This window comes from Pelophylax lessonae (assembly GCF_965119305.1).
Source record: "Pelophylax lessonae genome assembly, chromosome: 9".
In the NCBI taxonomy this organism is placed as follows: Eukaryota; Metazoa; Chordata; class Amphibia; order Anura; family Ranidae; genus Pelophylax; species Pelophylax lessonae.
Window position 1 is genome coordinate 37,061,779 of NC_138776.1, and position 21,851 is coordinate 37,083,629.

The 21,851-nt window shown below is 44.1% G+C and overlaps 1 protein-coding gene across 5 annotated transcripts in view; it reads left to right on the forward strand.

Annotated features, from left to right (window-relative positions):
- The window catches only part of FAM131B (family with sequence similarity 131 member B), a 153,934-nt gene extending 132,548 nt beyond the window's left edge, over window positions 1-21,386 (forward strand). For 4 of the 5 annotated variants that reach the window (XM_082267335.1, XM_082267336.1, XM_082267337.1 and 1 more), the window contains 4 exons: window positions 2,269-2,362; window positions 2,451-2,636; window positions 15,153-15,284; window positions 18,549-19,036. In XM_082267335.1, the coding sequence (XP_082123461.1) occupies window positions 2,269-2,362; window positions 2,451-2,636; window positions 15,153-15,284; window positions 18,549-18,934 (798 nt within the window). In that variant the 3' untranslated portion in view covers window positions 18,935-19,036. Of the gene's footprint in view, window positions 1-2,268; window positions 2,363-2,450; window positions 2,637-15,152; window positions 15,285-18,548; window positions 19,037-21,102 lie in introns of those variants that run through there. The other variant, XR_014225709.1, reaches the window with a different exon arrangement.
- The last annotated feature ends 465 nt before the right edge of the window (window positions 21,387-21,851 follow it).

A 21,851-nucleotide genomic window follows, 5' to 3' on the forward strand; every position in this document is an offset into this window, starting at 1 on the left:
CATGATTAAGTTCAGAGGGACGGGGCGAAACGCGTTTGGTCGTGGTCCGGCTGGAGTCCAGGCTGAGGTTGTCACTCCTATTACCATTGTAGGACTACATGCATTAGAGATTACCTCTTTCTTCTCCCTTGAGCTATACCATTTTATTGAGGGTGAGAGGAAAGTTGCCCCTTACATGGATGTTCAGTGTGAGGAATGTCTCTTATGTTGGTAATCAGCGGGAAGAATGCCCCCCTTACAGTGATGGTTAGAATGCCCCCTCTTAGGTTCACCATACACCTTACAACATGTAAGCCTCCTTTAGACCTACTGAAAAATATGTAGTGCAAGGTTCTCCTTGGTTGGATACAGATTGATTGGATATATTGGGTAGGTCTCCATATTATTACGTTTTGGTAAATCTAAAGGTGAGCGTTTAGATTGTAGCGTGTACGGTGAACCTTAAAGGACAGCTATAAAGATCATTGGTGTCATGCTGCTGACTGTCAAGTTATATTGGAACCAGAATTATGAAGGTACCATCAAATGGGAGGTCAATCAGCCACAAATCAAGGAACCCCTAGCAAGCTCTGGAGGAACCCTTGAGTTCCACGGAACCCTGGTTGAGAATGGTGTGTCACTTGAATAATGGCTCAGAGTCTGCAGGTGACATCACATCCAAGATGACAACACCCAGCGGCAATCTCAGGCTTTATGGATGCCTATACAAGGAAGGTTTTTATCCTAGCTAGGAACCTATCTCCATCCCATGGCCTTATCAGAGGGTAGAGCTAGGAACCTATCTCTATCCCATGGCCTTATCAAGGGGTAGAGCTAGGAACCTATCTCCATCCCATGGCCTTATCAAGGGGTAGAGCCAGGAACCTACCTCCATCCCATGGCCTTATCAGGCGGCAGAGCTTGGAACCTATCTTCATCCCATGGCCTTATCAGAGGGTAGAGCTAGGAACCTATCTCCATCCCATGGCCTTATCAGAGGGTAGAGCTAGGAACCTATCTCCATCCCATGGCCTTATCAGAGGGTAGAGCTAGGAACCTATCTCCATCCCATGGCCTTATCAGAGGGTAGAGCTAGGAACCTATCTCCATCCCATGGCCTTATCAGGGGGTAGAGCTAGGAACCTATCTCCATCCCATGGCCTTATCAGAGGGTAGAGCTAGGAACCTATATCCATCCCATGGCCTTATCAGGGGGTAGAGCTAGGAACCTATCTCCATCCCATGGCCTTATCAGGGGGTAGAGCTAGGAACCTATCTCCATCCCATGGCCTTATCAGAGGGTAGAGCTAGGAACCTATCTCCATCCCATGGCCTTATCAGAGGGTAGAGCTAGGAACCTATCTCCATCCCATGGCCTTATCAGGGGGTAGAGCCAGGAACCTACCTCCATCCCATGGCCTTATCAGGGGGCAGAGCTTGGAACCTATCTCCATCCCATGGCCTTATCAGGGGGTAGAGCTAGGAACCTATCTCCATCCCATGGCCTTATCAGGGGGTAGAGCTAGGAACCTATCTCCATCCCATGGCCTTATCAGGGGGCAGAGCTAGGAACCTATCTCCATCCCATGGCCTTATCAAGGGGTAGAGCTAGGAACCTATCTCCATCCCATGGCCTTATCAGGGGGTAGAGCTAGGAACCTATCTCCATCCAATGGCCTTATCAGGGGGTAGAACTTGGAACCCAAGTGCATAGATGGCTCTCCTAAAGTACCCTAATGGTGGTGTGGGATTCAACCAACCCATCCATCGATCTGAAGTAGAATTGTTTTAATACTATTGGTGTGTTAAAAATTAGGCAATGTATGGAGGCAAAAGTTTCCAGCAACCGAACTTTAAAATCCAAGACAGTCCATAGAGACCATAACTGGTTCCTTGTTGCATATCAGACACCCCAAAAATGAGAGCTGCAGTTTGATTGGCTTAGAAATAAACCACGCTCATTTTTTTTATTTTTATTTTTTTGTTATTTTTCTGTTTGTTTTGTTTTTGTGTTTCCTTTTCTGTCTGCATGTTTTATCACTTTTCTTTCCACAGATTTTGATTTTCTCTCGATTTTCTTTCACCATGACAGCAGGATCTATCAGGCACAAAGCGGCCTTTGTCTCTATGCTCCGCCTTATTGTACTCCGCAGCTGACGCTGTTGCCTGTCTGTCTGTCCCCTTTGCTCTGTTTGTCTATATTATACCCCCCCCCAACTCCGCGCTTTTTCCGCCCTTCTCTTCTCTCCCTGAGCGATCACTTCCTCTCTCTTTGGGTCTGTCCGTCAGCTATCGATGGAAGACACGACATCGATCCTTCCTCGGTTGAAGAGACACTCTAATGCTTACGGAATTGGTGCTCTTGCCAAATCGTCTGTCAAAGGTACTGGACGCTCCGCCATAAAGCCCAGCGATGACGGCACGGGTGACTCAGAGTATCAATAACCAACCTTTTCCTTCTCTCTCTGTAGGTATCTCTCGAACGATGAAGGATCACGTCACCAAGCCCACGGCTCTTGGCTCAGGAAAAGTTGCTCACATGTTAGAATGGCAGAGCTGGGTTCAACCGCCACCACCAAGCAATGAAAATGTCAGATTTGACAGTGACGCCTATTCTGACTTGAGCGATGGAGAAAAGGAGGCGCGGTTCCTAGCTGGTGAGTATGGAGGGCCATGTAGTCATCCGGGCACGGTCATAAAAAACAAGTTTGATGTTATATTTAGAGTATGGTTGCTTGGACAGAAACATTTAAAGGGTATCTATTAGGGATAAACCGATATGGTTTTTTTCAGGGCCGATACCGATATTTTGGTCACAACGTATCGGTATGGGCCGATATTTTGTACATTTAAAGTTTTGAAAAATGAAGACAATTTTTGACACAAATCTGGTACTGAACATGTTAATTTTTGTTTAATGTTTAATGGCTGGCTTGCTGGCACCCTGTGGTGGGTGGCTGGCTGGCTGGCACCCTGTGGTGGGTGGCTGGCTTGCTGGCACCCTGTGGTGGGAGGCTGGCTGGCTGGCACCCTGTGGTGAGTGGCTGGCTGTCTGGCAACCTGTGGTGGGAGGCTGGCTGGCTGGCACCCTGTGGTGGGTGGCTGGCTGGCACCCTGTGGCAGGTGGGAGGCTGACACAGGGGCTGTGGGTGGGTGGCTGGCTGGCACAGGGCCTGTGGGCAGCTGGCTGGTACACTGCCTGTGGCTGGCTGGTACATGGCCTGTGGGGGGGCTGTCTGTCTGGCACCCTGTGGTGGATGGGTGGCTGGCACAGAGGCTGTGAATGGCTGGCTGGTACAGGGCCTGAGGGTGGCTGGCTGGCTGGCACCCTGTGGTGGGTGGCTGGCTGGCTGGCTGGGTTGCACCCTGTGGTGGGTGGGTGACTGGTACAGGGCCTGTGGGTGGCTGGCTGGCTCACTGGTACAGTGCCTGTGGTTGGCTGGCTGGTACAAGGCCTGTGGATGTGGGTGGCTGGCTGGCACCGGGCTGCTGTGGGTGGGTGTATGGCTGTGATACACTCCCGCGAGACTAGTCCCGAATCCAGACGAGGCTGTCCAAGCTGAGGGAGGAGGCTTAAGAAGGCAGAATGACATCACAAAAATATCGGCAATATTGGCCAGTTCCGGGGCTGATACGGATCTATCAGGGAAAGTGCATATCGGCTCCCGATATATCGGCCTTGCCATTAACCGGTCTATCCCTGGTATCTATTGCTTAGTTTTTTGGGTTTTTTTTTTTTCGTTTTGCATATAGAGGACAAAGCAATCCCAACAGATTTTTCTTGGTGGGTGTTCAAGAAGGAAAGCACCAAAAGAAGAATAAATAAAACCCAGTTTCAAAATTCAGACTCCTATGTAATTAAAAGCCAACAGATTTCAGGCTACAAAGTGCCCCTCTTCATCAGGGCTTGGTACTGTTAAACAAACTGTGTACTGGACTGAAAAATGTGTGGGATCCTGAGGGATAATTAGTCTAATGATCACTTTAAGACTTAAACAGTATCTGGAGCATTAGACAAATTACCCCTCAGGATCCCCCTAGTTATATACTGTAAGTCCAGAACAGGCTTTGGTCAACAGTACCACACCCTGATGAATGGGGACCTTTAAACCCCTGAAACCTGTTGCCTTGATACTGTTGCACAAAGTGTGTGCTGGATTGTTAACATTGGAGGGATCCTTAGGGGTAATTAGTTAGATGTTGCTTGTTAAGCCTCTACCAGTTTCCGAAGGGATCATCAAATTCCCACTTAGGATCTCTCCAATTTTTTTATTTTTTATTTTTTTATTTTTTCTCTCCAATTTTTAAGTCTAGTACACACTTAGTTCAACATATCCAAGCCCTGATAAAGGGAGACCCTTTAACCTGCCAAAACGTGTTCAATTTTATGGTACATGAGTCTGACTAAAATTAACTCTGGATTTTATGCATTCTGCTTCTGGCACTTTCTCCTTTGCACACCCAGTCCCCACCTAAGCAAAAAGCCAACCTTCCACCACCATTCCTGGGGGAGCTGTCCAAAGTAGGCCACAGACAAGTCAAAAAATGAACGAAATTCGTGTCGACTGTCGAATTATTCCTTTTTTTTCTCGCATTATTAGTGTTCCAGTTGCCAAGCGTGATTTTCAACTGCCTTGATTAAATTAACTTCTCATTAGAGGTTTCCCGTTCATATCAAAGCCTCCCCAACACATCAGAGGTCCCCCCGTCACATCAGAGGTCCCCCCGTCACATCAGAGGTCCTCCATCACATCAGAGATCCCCCCATGACATCAGAGTTCCCCCCATGACATCAGAGATCCCCCCCATCACATCAGAGATCCCCTCATTACATCAGAGATCCCCCCTCATATCAGCGGCCCCATTTTCACATCAGAGATTCCTCATCACATCAAAGGTCCCCCCCCTCACATTAGAGATCCCCCCATCACATCAGAGGCCCCCCATCACCCCTATGACATAAGAGCCCCCTTCACACCAGAGATCCCCCATCACATCAGAGGCCCTCAACACATTTGAGGTCCCCCCATCTCATCAGCAGCCCCCTTTAACATCAGGGCCCCCCAATCACGTCAGAGGTCCCTCCATCAAATCACAGCCACTCCTTCATTCCAGAGCCTCCCCTTCACACCAAAGACTTAATATCACATCATAGGCCCCCCAAAAGTCAGAGGTTCTCCATCACGTCAGAGTCCTCTATACACAAGAGGCCCCTGAATACACAAGAGCCCCCATCCCAGAGTCCCCCATACATGAGAGGCCCCCAATTCATAAGAGCCCCCATCACATTAGAGTTGTAAATGAGTACCCCGATCACATCATAGTCCACCCACTAAATCAGAGCCTTCCCATCACATCAGAGCCCCCCCTCCCCCCACCATCACATCATAGTCTCCCTATAGCACAGTTTCCAATCACACAGTCTCCCATCACAGAATCCCCAGTCACAAAAGCCCCACCATCAAACCCCCCCCCCCCCCCCCAATTAAGCAGTCCCCTCATCTCACATGAGCCCTACCTTTTGGCTCCAGCAGCTTAGCAGAGGAGGGGTGGTGGCGGCAGTCTGGAGGAGGTGGACTTCTACCTTCTCCTGAATTCTGAAAGCAGCTTTGCATGCCGTCTCTCATGGATAGCTTCATGCGTTGCCATGGTGCAGGGGAGCCTGCCACCATCACCATGGTAAGAAATGATGCCATGCATCCTGGCCTACAGGCATCATTGGATGTTATGGTGCTGGTGGCCAGTCCACACCATGGCATCTCATGGTGCTGATTGGGGCATATTGGGTCCCATGCTTGCAGCACTCTGGGGGAACCCAAATGGCCCTAAGCCCCTATACTACCTAACCTGTAGAGGAAAGATGTCTATACTAACCTATTCTGAGGGTGCTCTGGTCCGGTCACATCCCAGCGGACGGCTTCAGTGAAGAAGCGATATCGCCAACAGCGGCTGAAGAGCCTGGGGGTTTACATTTAAAAATGGTTTAAAAACTGCATGAATAAAATAGTAAATAGTGAAGTAGACAGATTGGCAAAAAAGAAACAAACAGAAAAAAGCAAATTAAAGTCAATATGTAGCAAATATAAAATAAAGAAACAAACATTTATCGTCCTTAAAATGATATAAAAAATGCAATATACTGTATTGAGCTCACCAGTTCTTAGATGCATACTTACCTTGGAATACTGGGAGTGACCACTTTTCAGGTGGTCACTCCCAGTCCACTCCCACTTTCTAATGTGGCCCGCCTATAAAAAATGCAGGAACTGCCCACTTTTAGTTGATCCTGTTTTGTGAGTTCCCCTGTTCATGTTCAGTAATTCAAGTAAATATGATGCTGTGATTCCGGGACACAGCCCAGGACACAGCATTGATGTATACAATGTGGAACAGTCCCTGAATCCAGGACAGTTGGCACCTATGAAACAGAAGAGTGCAATGCGGGACTGTACCCGATCATCTATGTTACATAGTTAGTCAGGTTGAAAAAAAAGACAAGTCCATCTAGCTCAACCAATAAAAAACAAAGAAGAAAACACAACCATAAAATCCCATATCCCCCGAGAGGCAATTGGATATTTCCTGGATCAACGTTACCTATAAATATTGGTGCCCAGTTATATTATGTACACCCAGGAAAGAATCCTTTTATAAAGCAATCTACTGAGCTGGCCAGAACCACCTCTGGAGGGAGTCTATTCCACATTTTCACAGCTCTTACGATGAAGAAACCTTTCCGTATTTGGAGAGGAAATCTCTTTTCCTCTAGATGCAAAGAGTGCCCCCTTGTCCTCTGTGATGACCTTAAAGTGAACAACTCAACACCAAGTTCACTATATGGACCCCTTATGTATGTATACATGGTGATCATATCCCCCCTTAATCTCCTCTTCCCAAGAGAGACTAAATTCAGTTCCTCTAATCTTTCCTCATAGCTGAGCTCCTCCATGCCTCTTATCAGTTTGGTTGCCCTTCTCTGCACTTTCTCCAGTTCCCTGATATCCTTGGGCTATGTTCACATTTGTACACAAAAATGCACAGTCCTTTTGCAGGCGTGGTGGTGCCAATTGTTTTCCTAAAGGCACCCCCATGTACCTTACCAACGTGCGCACTTTCAGGTACGTTTGCGCATTCCAAAATACAGGTAACAAAATACCATAAGTTTTGGGGGCGGCATCATTTTTAAAAGGGTCATGCAATTCTTTTCTGCGTTTTTCATGCGCAGGGCAGCCTGTGCCATGCATTCATTTCTTTTCAGGCAGCAGTCATCATGATTGACATTGGAGTCACCACAAGGGACATTATTAATTTATAATAAAGGACTTGCCAAAAACTGCCTCACGTTTTTTTTTTTTACACTTCACATTTTTCTTTGGGTGAATGGGTAGGGGTACTATGTACCCCATACTCATTCACATAAGGGGGGCTGGGAATTGGGGGTCCCCTTCTTAAAAGGGGCTTCCAGTTTAGGATAAGCCTCTTGCCCGCAGACCCCCACAGCCACCGCCCAAGGTTGTGAGGAAGAGGCCCTTGTTTCCATCAACATGGGGACAAGGTGCTTTGTGATGGGGCAGAGCCCCCCTTGCCAAAAACGCACCCCTCCATGTTGAGGGCATGTGGCCTGGTATGGTTCAGGAGGGGGCACTCACTTGCCCCCCCCCCTACTCCCCTTTCCTGACCTGCCTGGTGGCATGCTTGTCTGGTATGGATTTTGGAGTGGGGAGGACGCCCTTTTTTTTTTTTTTTTTCGGCGTGGGGTTTTTCCTCAAAATCGTATGGATCTTGGGGGGCACCCCATGACGTTTTTTTTTTTTCTCAACAAATTTTGCATTGCAAACATTGTACACCCCACAACACACTACAGGAGCAGATACAGGAGCAGGGCGTCTTCTGGGAAATTTGAACTCACATGTCGCATGTCACAAGTTGGATCAGTTAAGATGGTGATCCGAATTGGATGCAACTTCCATTATATTCTATGGGCTGAAATCGCACTCAAGTCAGACCAAAGTACTGCAGGAACCTTTTCAAAAGTCGGACTGACTTGTGTTGGATCAGTTAAGACGGCTCTCATAGGGAAACATTGAATTGGAAATGTCAAGTCTCAAAGTCTCAGCACATGTCGCACCAGAGTGAACCGGGCCTTATAATGATTTATAGCCAGGGGCTGACTGGCAACTTTCAGCCCAGGGGGCAATTACAAACCAGAAGCCCATGGTGCAGCGACTCAGCCCCCTTGCCACTCTCCCTCTTTCTGGCCTCCTCCTGTCCCCCCATTCCATGCTAAAGCTCCGCTCCCGGTACTCTCTACTCACCGGCTGAATCTGGGTTCCCAACCTGGCCAGCAGTGGGCAGTTGGGGGAAGCTGGGACAGCTCGGTTGGAGGGGGGGGGGGGGGGAGTCTCCAGTTGGGCATAGAACCGGCCTCTGCTCAAACACAGCTTACACCATCCATGCTGGGGGGAGGCCTGCGCTCTGTCCTTGTCTTCATCCCGCACTCAGTAGGTCAGCAGTGGGGACTTTTTACTTCTCTTCACCAGGAATCATTTAGGCATGTCCGTGGCAGAAGCAGTGCAGCCTTTTCATGAGGCATCAGAGCGGCCCGGGGGGCTATTGCCCCCTGGCCCAGCCCTCCCCTGTTTATAGCTGGTTAAGAGTGTACAAATTTCAGTAAATAAAAACAGTGCAAGTTTCAATAGTTATCTATGTAATATATTTTGCTAGATGTTTTCCTCAAAGAACAAGTGTAAGGATGGCAGAGAACAGCTTCATATATCAATTTGGATCTGTATAAAAAAAAAAAAAAAACCACGGCCTGTAATAAGGAACAGCGCTGTCTGGCTCTCACCCTCTTTCCTCTGCAGCGCGATCATAAATCACATATAAGCAGCTAATTGCATGGGCAGGACAGGAGGGCATGGGCAGTGACTGATATCTCAGCGTGCAGCAGATGTGCCTCTGCAGGGAATGTTTTGTGCTGCAGCTTTTCGCGGCGTTCAGGGTAATTTAATATCCTGCAGAGAGATGGGGAGACGGGACCTGCCCCACCCTCCAGCACCAGAAAGTCAGACTCAGCAGTCCCATTCTTAGAAAGCTCCCGCTTCTCACATAACACTTCATAAATCACAGACACGGTGAACCGCCATCATACAGCGCGGTTCTGTGTGCGAATTACGGCGTCACCTTCCTACAAACGTCATCGCATAAAAAAAAAAAAAAGAGGTTTGTTAAAGAAAGCGCCAGCAATCAACAGATGGGGCCCGGGGTCAGAAAATACGGTTGTGGAAAAATGGACGGCGAACGCATGGGATAAACATGCATCTTAACCGCTTCCCGACCGCCCGCCGCAGTTATACTGCGGCAGGCAGCCCCTCCTGCCTAAATCGACGTAGGTATATGTTGGCCGTGTGCCTGCAGCTAGGGGGTGAGCGCGTGCCGCCTGTGGCGCACTCCTGCCCCCACTTGGCAGCGGGGACTCCGATGCACGGGGCAGGCGGCTCCGATTGCTGCCTGACACCCACGATCGCTCCCAGCTGAGAGAGAAGTACGGTCAGCTGTTGTAAACAGCTGACCGTTCTTCTCCCTGGAATGATCACAGAGCACCTGTGATCCTTCTATATAGGATCACATGTCTGTATGGTCATTTCACAAGCCACGCCCCCCCAGTTAGAATCACTACCCTAGTCTCACATTTAACCCCTTGATCACCCACAGTGTTAACCCCTTCCCTGCCAGTGTCATTACTACAGTAACAGGATATATTTTTAGCACTGATTACTGTAGTAATGTCACTGGTCCCCCCAAAAGTGTCAAAAATGTCAGTTGGGGTCCAATCAGTCCGCCGCAATGTCGCAGTCTTGCAAAAAATCGCAGATCACCGCCATTACTAGTAAAAATAAATAAATAAAAATGACATAAATCTTTCCCGTAGTAAGTAGACGCGATAACTTTTGCTCAAACCAATCATAATACGCTTATTGCGATTTTTTTTTTTTTTACCAAAAATATGTAGCAGAAAACAAATTGGACTAAAATGTTAAAAAATTTAGATTTTTTTTTTTTTTTTTTTTTTGAGAATGTTATATAGCAGAATGTGAAAAATATTGTTTTTTTTTTTTTTTTTTTTCAGAATTGTTGCTATTTTTTTGTTTATAGCACAAAAAATAAAAATCGCACAGGTGATCAAATACCACCAAAAGAAAGCTCTGTTTGTGGGAATAAAGGACGTCAATTTTATTTGGGTACAGCGTCGCACAACCGCGCAATTGGCCATTAAAGTAACGCAGTGCCGAATTGCAAAATATGGCCTGGTCATTAAGGGGGAAAATCCTCCGGTTCAGAAGTGGTTAAACATGCATCTTAATCAACTCCACCACAGCTGCGTCTTTATTTCAGGGTAACATAGAAAGGTAGATGAGGGATGGCAGAAAGGGAAAAGTGACTCAGTGAGTTGCCTATTTTTTGTCTCTGTGTGAGTGGTGCAAAATCCAATGTTCTCCTGATGCATTCTCTGCAATTCAAAATGCGTGAAGATGAAAAATGCCACATAATGACCACTGGATGGCAATGAGGAGCATTCCTATTTCCTATGATAGTCAGCGACATCTAGTAGCTATGCTGCATTATGGCCACAAGGTGGTGCTGACTAATGTGCGAACTCAGCATGCTCCTCATCGCCATCTAGTGGCAATAATTATGGATTTTCTGCATTCACACATTTGTATAGTGGAGAATTTAGCCTGAGAACCTTGGATTTCGCCGTATTTGAACAGAACATGCAGTTTCGACAGATAAACAACTTTGTGAATTTTTTTAGAGATACAACCTGGATGCGTCCTGGATGCATTTCTGTATGCACATTTTTAACGCATTTTTGATGGTGTCCTGGTGCATGTTTTCCCCCTCTTTTTTTCTTCCCTAAGGGCTGGTTCACACCACAAAAACACACTCCAGATCTATTCTTGATGCATTTCTGCATGCGTGTTTTTAATGTGTTTTTGACGCATTTGAGTGTCTTTCTGATGCGTTTCCGGATTTTTTTCCTTCTTTTGTCCTGTTTTTTTCCCCACTGTATTAGGGTCTGGTGCATTTTTGATGCTTTCCAGTACATTTTAGTGCATATTTGATGCGTTTTACCGCTTTTGAGTATAGTCCAGTGCAGGAAACCCCCCCCCCCCCCCCAAAGTTGTACTTTTAGTTTCTGGAACTGGAACGCCCTGAAACTGACCGTGAACTGCCATTGGAAACCATATAACCTACTTTCCATGTATTTTTGATGCAGAAAAGAATGCACTGGTCCGTATGTGGTGTGAACTGGCCCTTAGCCCTCATTCACACTGAGGGCGGGTTTGAAGTTCAGCTGAGCTCGCACAATTTCAAACCTGCATGTAAGTACAAGTTCGGGGGATGACTTGACAGACCTCTGTGCGGGGTCCTGCACAGATGTCTATTAAAATCACCCCCAAAGTCGCCAAAAGTAGTACAGAAACTACTTTTGGGAATATGTGCGGCACCGCAAAGTCGGCTGTAATGGAACCGCGACCCACAATGTGCTTGCGTTCTTCCATCAGTATATGGCCTCCTCCAGTCTCGAACTTAGATACCAGACATTACAGCAGCCCCATTCAGAACTAGCCGAGAATTTAACTTGTATAAGATATGGGACCTTTATTGAACAAGAATACAGCCTTTTTATACCCTTGAGAAATATGCCACTGAACACCCAAATATTTACCCAAAACATCACACAATGGTTTAGATAACGAGGTACAGCTGACACAAGGCTAATCCCATTATAGAGGATCATCCAAGAGTTCATCAAATTAGTCACCAGACAGAAACAATATGAATGAATGGGAATCCACATCTAGACAATGCTTTGATTGATTGGGATCTCACTCCAGGTCAGACTCCTCGGCATCGAGCTCCCAAACTACAATACACATTATTATAAGTGTAAACACATACCCACAGTAGACAATAGGTGAGTTAATTAACAATGGGACAGACATGCTTAGCAGAAAACACATAATGCCTTAATACACAGAAAATAGCAGGAGACCACCAGTAACAGACTGTCCATCTCCTACGATGGAGACCATGGAACAAAGGCCATGTGACCAGCTCTTTCAATGTACATGTTCAGAATCAACCAAACAGGAACAGTTTTCATGTTTTTCTTGAGAGATATTGTGGATACATATTACCGTCCCAATTTAAGTAATCCAAACCATATTCTCAGGGTCCATTAAGTAGCTGTCCATCATTTTCCCAGTCACCCTGTGCCCCTAATAGGCACAGGGTGACTTACACATAGGAGGGACCTAGGGAGCTGAGACAGGGATTTCCCAACCCCTCCAAGGTAAGCTGGGTTCCACGGGCCCCCCAACCAAAGTGACTCCCGTCACATCAGCGTTGTACCGATTCTGACGGCCCTGTTGCGGGCAATAGGCTCCGATTTAGCATGTGTTTTAATATGTCAAATCACATGTCAAATCGGCCCAATGTGAACGGTGGCGCTTAATGTTGATGGACTGGCTACTTCTGCTAGAAGTCTGTGAGACCAAGACGTATAGGAACCAGCCCCTGGGGGTGACATGAAACATGCCACAGAGTGGTGCCATGTTATTACATAATACCCATCTCCACAGAATTTAGGAACTACTAAACTGACCATATAGAAAGAAAATAAATATGTATATAAAAATTTGCCATGGCAAATGCCCCAAAAAATGCAACCCTGAAATTGGGCTTTAACCCCTTGTTCACTGAGATCACCACACAAACTTCTTCAAGCACAAAACTAAATAATGCTTCATCCATAAACTAACAATGTGCAGTTATGCACGCTCCTAGTTGAAAGATCCCACTGCCGGTCTCAGACTAACAATTGTGAACCAGTTAGCCGTGTTTCCCAATAATGTGATGGCCATGACAGCCAATCGTTGTGATCACATGCAGGCTGGAGTTTGTTTACAAACAAATGTATCCAGCCTGCAAATAGCACTTGTGTATCTCTCCCTCTCTTTGTGCACAGAGAAAGAAACACTGTGTTAATAATGATACATTATTTAAAAAATGTTTTACATTTTTCTTTTTCATATTTTGTCCATTTGTCAGCTTATAATATTTACCTGTTGCTGTCGCCTCTGTAATTACATGATCGCGGTGATTGGCTGTCCCTGGCTGCTGATTGCAAACTTGAACCGGGAGCTGTCGGTAACAGCTCAGGTTGGTGTGCTGGGAGCGTGCAATGAGCACCCATAGACTCTATACATTATACTACCAAAAGTATTGGGACGCCTGCCTTTACACGCACATGAACTTTAATGGCAGTGCTATATTTGGTCTGGGCATCTAGGATTCAATCCATGGGTATCAATCCAAGTTTCTCTTCTTCTCCAGTGGGAGTTTCTCAGTAATTAGGTGTTTGATGATACAATATGGAGTACCACCGTATGATTCAGAATGCAATATTAGGCGGTGTGTAGCTTTTAATTCATTGTTATTCTAAAGCTAGCCATACACTAAGCATATTATTGCCATGGGTGACCCTGTCGGCACCCTCCTCCCTTTCATCCTTTGATTAAAAAATTTAAGGATCCAGGCAGAATATTCTTGGCCAAGCAGTAGCTGCATCCAATCAGATGCAGTTGTTCTGGTATTCCATTCATGGAACTGCCTGTTCTCATGGAACTGCCTGTAAGAACACAAAGGCCTGCGTGCTGATTTGTCCATATGTACTGTCTAGCGTGGATGAAGGAATCCGCAGTGCCAGCAAATATATGGCCTTTTACGTTGGCCTCTGAGTGTATAGCCAGCTTAAAGAAGAATTCCAAGTATGGATTTCAGCTTGGAACTATACATGTACTGTAACATTCCTGTGGGATCCCTCTAGACACTGGAAATCCCTGTAGTAAGCACCGCTATTCCAGTGATCTCTACTAGCTTCCAGTTCCTGTGCCGAGCAGCTGCCCTGCTGGATTGTGAGCACAGGAGGTCGACGACTGGGCACGGGAGCATTTCAGAGAATGCTTTGCATTTTCTCAATGATCCCAATGCAGTCTCTGATTGGACGAGGTGGAGAGTGTGACGTCACAGCCCCACCTCCCCACCTCATCCAATTAGAGAATTATATGCATTCAATCAGAAAATCCAGGGCAGCCTATCAGCACAGAACCCAGAAGCTAGTGGAGATCACAGGAGTAGCGATGTCTCCTACAGTAGCAATACGTAGCAGAATACATATTGGCCTAAATTGATTAATAAATTTGTTTTTTCAATTTTTTTTATTGGATATGTTTTATAGCAGAAAGTAAGAAATATTGTTTTTTTCTTTTTTTTTTTCTTTTTTAATTGTCGGCCTTTTTTGTTTTTTTTGTGGAAAATAATAAAAACCGCAGAGGTGATCATATACCACCAAAAGAAAGCTCTATTTGTGGGGGGGAAAAAAGACCTACATTTTATTTGGGTACAGTGTCGCATGACCGCACAATTGTCGTAGTGCCATATCGCAAAAAATTACCTGGTCAGGAAGGGGGTAGATCTTCCGGAGGTCAAGTGGGTAAGTCGTTAGAACAAGGAAATGTTATGGTTAGTAGAGCTAATCTTTGCATAGTGGTGTCGCATTGGGCACCAATGGATGTGTGCATTGAGTGGAACTCACTATTATAGGTTGAAAATATTGTTAGGCAGATATGGATGGAACAGCATGAATCCAAACTTATATATTGCTTTGGGGGATCTGGTGCTTCAACCTGTGAATCTGCTGGTAACGTAATCCATGGAGCTCTTTTTGATGTCTTGGCCCACTATCCAACATAGTCCACTACTTGATAAAGGAAAAGGAATTGGCAGCACTCCAGGTTGAGTCAAAATCCAGATTTATTGACTGGACATCCAAATATGACAATCGTGACAAGGTAGACGCGTTTCACAAACTGACTGTTTGCTTAATCATTGTGGAATGTCCTGTCAATAATTCTGGATTTTGACTCAACCTGGAGTGCTGCCAATTCCTTTTCCTTTATCAAGTTTTCACGGAATCGAGCCGGGGCATGCACCGGTGTGAGTCATCAGGCAATCACACCACCTTGAGCAGTGAGTTCTTGTCTTTTCAATAGTCCACTACTTGGTCTTTCTTACATCTTTTCTTCTGTTTTCCATTCTTCAAGGTGTCATGCAGCAATTTGCTATCTCTGAGGCAACGCTAATGGCCTGGTCATCGATGGATGGAGAAGACGAGAGCGTCAATTCTAACCAGGAAAGGCAAAGTGAAACTTACCAGGAGCTGCTGGAAAACCAGGGTGAGACCTGCAGGGTACAGTCCAGCGGGATTATTCCGTAAGGTAGTGTAGGGGAAACCCCAAAACTCATGGGTTTCAGTAAAATTTTGACTGTTGAAGCCAGACTGAAAATTATATTTATTAGACAAACATGTAGATAGACAGTTTGGAGAGCAATTCAGTCACATTACATTCTGTTGGTTTGAAAACAATTGCTCTATCTGCCTAAGGACTTGTATTACAATTTATACATTCTGAAGTAGGTGGCACCTACTGTAGCTAACTAAATTCTTTTGAAGTCCCATTTGAGTCTTTGGCGACATTCTTTGATATGCGGATGGTCATTCACATACACTTGTCACTTCCAAGACTTGTTTGCTGAACAGGTCTTCAAAGGTCTAGATAGCAATCTAACAGCTAGAGGTGTAAATGGCTTTTTGAACACGACAGCTGTTATACAATATGACTTCTCACAACATATACATCCAATATATATGTGCTTAATCATAAATACATGTTTGATAATCATAAAAAAAATGTATGATAAATAAAATGGCTGTTCCCTTTTTCCCATCAGTAGTGAGGACAAGGCAGGGGCAGTAAGACACATCAAGTAATCATATCAACCAAAGATGAGTTCTCATTGGTTGATGTGGATAGAAATTAAGAAATGTATTTTCCTGAAATGAGATTCCACAGCATATGTGCCTGAAACTCCAGAAAAAAAAAATTATATATATATATATATATATATATATATATATATATTCAGGAAAAGTAATTTGTAATATTTATTTGCTAGATAGTGATGACATCTAACCAATAAAGATGTAAATTGGAGTTCAATTTTTATTGGCATCTGTTTCCCATCTTTACAAAATTTCAAACTTTGCTCCCCAACTGACTTCAATGCATTTTGACATTTTTTTCCAAGGGAAAAACAATCTTAATTTTGGGAAAATTTATGTCAAGGACGTTTTTTGGTCAAAAGCAATTCGTCATTTGCAGGAATATTTTGCCCCCCAAGCAAAGAAATACCGTAGAACAGAAGGCACAAATTTTTCTTTGATTTTGGAGGGTTAAACCCCTTTCAGGTTTTTTTTTTTTATGCCATCTCTGTTGAGGAGATTTCCCTTTACTTCCTGTCCCATGGCCAAACAGGAAGTGAGAGGTAATCCCTCCAAAAATAGGGAAATCTCTGGTATTCGCCATTGTCAATAGTCACTAGAACTAGTGTCCCCCACCTAGATAACTCCTATTACTAGTCTGTGACCAAAATATTGGATTTCTCTTTTTCATTTTGATATGGTAAATTCACCTAACAGGGACACAGACAGTAATAAAAACATGACAGTTATTCCAATCCCTCTCCACTCTATCTAAGACTTTACTTTAATTGTGTTAAATTTCATTTACTCATCGGGGCAGGAATAAGGGGAAATCTCTCTAATGCGGACATAGGCAGAAACACATTTCCATTATAAAAGGGAAAGGTTTTAGCCTCTGTCAAGTTTTTCTGCTATCTGCGTGTCCCTGTTTTTGTCAGGAAGGGGACAAAAACAAAAACATTTTAGCAGAGTGAGGACGGGTTGGAATTTTGGATTTCCAAAAATGAATGTTTTTATTGCTGTCTATGCTCCTGGCGTCAGAAGAAAGTGAGGGAAATTTGTCTAATGGAGGTAAAAACAGAAATAGAAACCCAAGAAAGCTTTTGAACCCTCCTACTATAACCAAAACCCTAAAAAATTGGGGCTTGAGTCAGAGGCGTAACTAGAACCTTCTGGGCCCTGGTGCAAGAAACCATGAAGGGCTCCCCGGACCCCTGGCCGGGGCCCTTCCCTTCAAGCCTGGGGCTCTTTCCACTGATCCTGTGGCCCTTTACTCTTGTTGTGAAGCCCTTTATTATGGTCCCCCAGTGGGACTCTTTCACTCTTTCTGCAGTGGGCCCCCTTCCTGCCATCTTAGGGCCTCCCCACGGTGGTTGAATGTCAGGGCACGGTCGCAAGTGGTGTCAGAAGTTTTTATTTTTTGGTATTTTAATTGTATTATTTTTTATCATTTTATTTTTTTTTTTTTTACAATGTCAATGACTCTGTCCATTCAGAAAAGGAAGGAGCTGGTAAATTACATATTTACTGACCCCTTCCTGGTTCTCTATTGTGACACATCCCTGCAGCAGCCGTTAGGAGAGGGGAGGGAGCACAGTGGAGGGGGGGGGGAGCACACAGGGGCCCAGAGACAGCAGAACACAAGTGACCTGGATAGAAGGACTGGCAGGGTCAGCATACAGAGGAACCAATCTCCTCCATTTTCCTCCTGCAGCTACAGGAGGAAAAAGGAGGACAGTGATTTCTGTACATGCTGCCCCGGCCGCCCCTCCTATCCAGGTGTACAGGGGAGCCACACAGGCCTCCTGGAGCATGGGGCCCGGTTGCAATTGCAACCCCTACAACCCCTGTAGTTACGCCCCTAACTTGAGTTAGATCAGCCATTCTCAACCAGGGTTTCGTTGAACCATAGGGTTCCATTAGAGCAGGGGTCTTCAAACTATGGCCATCCAGTTGTTCAGGAGCTACAATTCCCATCATGGCTAGTCATGTCTGTGAATGTCAGAGTTTTACAATGCCTCATTTGATGTGTAGTTGAGCAACATCTGCAGGGCTGTAGTTTGAAGATCCCTGCTGTAGAGGTTGCTTGGAGTTCCTTGAGCTGTGGCTAATTTGCCTCCCATCTGACAGAGCCTTTATAGATCCAGGTCCATCACCACTTGGTAGAGCCAGTAGCATGGCACCAATGACCTTTAAGCTATCTGTAAGAGTAGCATTCGAACCAATGCTGAAATGGGGGACATAATTCTCACTAACCACCAATATAGGGAGCATTTTCCTAATGACCCCTGGTGGACTAATCTAAGCAGGGGTTCCCTGAGACATGAAAATTATTTCAAGGCTTCCTCTGGGGTAAAAAGTTTGAAAAAATGCTGAATTAGACTGTATTAGACAGAATTAGACTGTAACAATAAAAAAATGTAATGGAAGACCAAATACTTTATAATGTGAAAAGAAAATCCAAAAATATTTGAAACATTGCAATAATAGCACAAAAGACTCACAAAAATACACTATACTATAAAAATATTTTAGCATGCATATATTTAAAAAAAAAAATGTTACTTTTTGGGAATTAAAAGTAGAGTTAGATATTAACATTCCTCTATTTTTCCTTTCTATCTTTGTCTTGTCCTCTCCGTGCTGTCCCTTTTCACATTTCTCTATCTGTGTATAGATAACCTTGCACAGGCACATTCGGAATGTTGGCCACACTCTTACGTGTCCCAAGGACTGTATTGCCTCGGCTCCTCGGAGGCGTGGGCTAGCAGTGAGCAGTCTCTCACAGTGTCCCCGGCGCCCACAGGAGGAGGCGGCATCACAAACCCCGGACCTGAGCTGGAAGAGAGACCGCTCGAGAATATCTGTGAGATTGCCCCTCAGATGCTGCACTCTAAAATATCCCCCTTAGAAGAAGATGACGTTGTGTGTCACGATCTGCAGTCCCTGTCTCCACCACGGGAGGAATTTGACAGTCCCCCACACAGCCGGAAGGTGTCAGATGTGGCAACGTCTGGGGTGCAGTCTGGCGAGGAGGAGGAAGAACGGGAAATGGAGAACTAAGGGGGAACCGGAGGATGGAGAAACGCTAGAGGTCTAGGCGAAAGTGTCGCTGCACTATGTGAGCTGGGGGTCATTTATCAAACTCTTCCATGCAACAAACTTTTTTTTATTATTATTAGTTTGAAAAATAGAGAAAAAAACTACAGCCCTCTGCAAAAAAAAAAAATAATAATAATAATAATTATGAAAGTGCTTACAAAATTTTTTTCTTTGCAGAACCCAATTTCAAAGAAATACTCCTTAAATTTAAAATATACAAGGCAAGCCTACAATCTCTTAAGTAAAGCTTTACCCCTCTCTGTGAAAAGAATAAGGTGTCTGCATGCTGCTAACTGCCGGGTACTTGTGACATTTTAAGTTACTGCTATATCCACTCTTCCTAACTACCATGTCATAGCTGACCGGGTCCGAACCAGGAGAGAAAACTCAACTGCTATGATGCAATGAGAGTGATTTTGCCTTGCAAGAACTGTGCTTTATTCAATAATATTTACTAAAGGGTTAATGCACCCATAGGAGCCTAAATGTAAATCATTGAAATTGCCCTTTTTCCTTTGATTTTACAAAAACTGTAAATTCAGAAATTTCCTTTCAAATTTATTTTCATCCTTTTTTACTTTACCAAGTTTGAAATGTAACAAAGATAACAATTCCCAAAGAAATTTAAGAAGAGAATCCTTACAGTAATTTTTCTTGCTCATTTTTAAATATTTTTTAAAATACATTTTTTAAATACTATCCTTTTAATTACTGGGCATCACTTTAAGGCCCCTTTCACACATGCGGACCATTCATTTCATTAGTTCAGTCACGTCAAGATGGATGAAGTACTCATTAGTTTTTCATCAGTTTTTTTTACATCCACTGCCAATGCAAAAACGGATGAAAGCGGATGTAAATGGATGATCATCCGTTGTCATCCGTTTTTACATAGAGATGCATTGATGTCAGTTTTTCATGCGTCAACGTATGGATGAAAAACGGACAAACAGACAGCATGTGTGATGGGGGCCTAAAAAAACCTTTTGAGGACATAGGCATGAACTCAATATTTTAGTTATTTTAAAAGCATTCAATATTTTATTTATTGATACTTGTCTCATCAATTTATTACATGTGACATAGGCGTGGTCCTGGTCCTTTATTGGAAACATTTATTATGAAAGGCACCTCGAACTACAAATTATTTCCTGTTATGAATCTATTTTTTCCATTTTTTTTTTATCATCAGTTTTGAATAAAAAATATAATTTTTGATTGGAAAACCCCAATTTTCCAAATGCGTTATTGTTCAGTGAATTGTTGAAATTCTGTTTACATATGGCATAGCTGTGGTCTTTGATTGACAACAAAAAAGATTTCTTCTTAGGAACCTCTATTTTCTTCCTCATCAGTTGTGAACAAAAAATATAATTTTTTTATTGAAAAAGCACAGTTTACCAAATTTTCCAATTTAGTTCTTGTTTAGTGAAATGGTGCCATTCTGTTTTCATATGGCATAGTTGTGGTCTTTTACTGGCAACTATTATAAAAATTTCTCCAAATTTTCTTTAAATCAGTTTTTTTTTCTTATTTTTTATCATCAATTGTAAATAAAAAAAAAACTGAATTTTTGTAAAATCCGACTGTAAAATTCCTATCTCTGAGTCCTCCGACAGTCGCCGCCCCCGCCCCTCTTTTGGGGTTTTTTCTGGTACACTTACTGCTATGCTACCAAACTGAGTTGGGATGGCTTACTGCAGGGGGGGTATTGACCAGTGGTACAGCCCCCATGTGTCTATGCTAAAAGCTTTTGTTACTAACAAGTCTTATGCCTAGCTACTCCTGCGGAGTGGAAGTCAATACCCATTGGTGACGACTGTATGAGTGGGCGGTGACTGTTGGAGGATGTAAGAGAAATTATCATTTTTAATTGAAACCAAACTCTCCAAATGCGTTATTGTTTAGTGAATTGGTGCCATTCTGTTTTCATTCTTGGTCCCCGGTAAACTTAATAGCGCTCCGATTGTACTCCCAATCTCTACTTCCCTCTGGTTGGCCTTATCGGATGCGTGTTTTCCTTTCTTTGAAATATTTTACATGTAAGCATGCACTTTAAAATTTCGGAGAGGGCTTGTCTACTTGTTTGTACTCCATAATATGAATTTGATTGTATATTTTCTTCATAGAGATCATAAAAGAGGCAAGAGCAAGATAACAGCACCATACCAATCAAAGGAAAAACTCCAACTGCTTTCAACGGGATCCCTTTTCTCTCTTGATGCTGTTATGTTGCTCCGTTGTTTGGAAGCGTCCCGTGGTAGGACATGGTGGAATCCTTCCACAGAAGAAATGTTGAATCTCAAAGAAGATTTCATTGAAGGACAAGGATAACATCTGAATAAAGCCTCTTTTCATAACTCCCATCGATACGTTTATCTAGAGATAGATTCAAAACTTTCCAAAAAAATCAGTCTACAATTGTTTTGCTCTTTTTTTTTTTGTTTTATTTTTTGATGTCTGTGAAGTTGATTTGATAAATGACCCCCGTCCACCCAACCCCAAAGTATGAGAGAGTTGGCGTCAAGAGTAGGACCATTACAATTTTCGATGCCAAATGGATCCAAGTCTGCCTGTCTGTCCTTCCACCAATGCCGAAAAGTCTTCCCTTGTCCTAGGAGAGAAGTAACCACCACCATTCATCTCCCTGGCATCTGTAAGAGGAATCCATGACACTAAGCTCCAATCTTGCCCTCTCTCGGGGTCTTGCAATGTTGACCAGAGACAGGCTCGGTGTCGGAAGCACAGACTGCTCCATTTGTGTGGGAGGTCTCGCATGCCTTAAAGTGATCTCCCTAAAATCTCCCAACTATCATTTGCCAAACTTCCCATCACATTTACATCCCTCCTAAAAAAAAAAAAACAAAAAAAAAAAAAA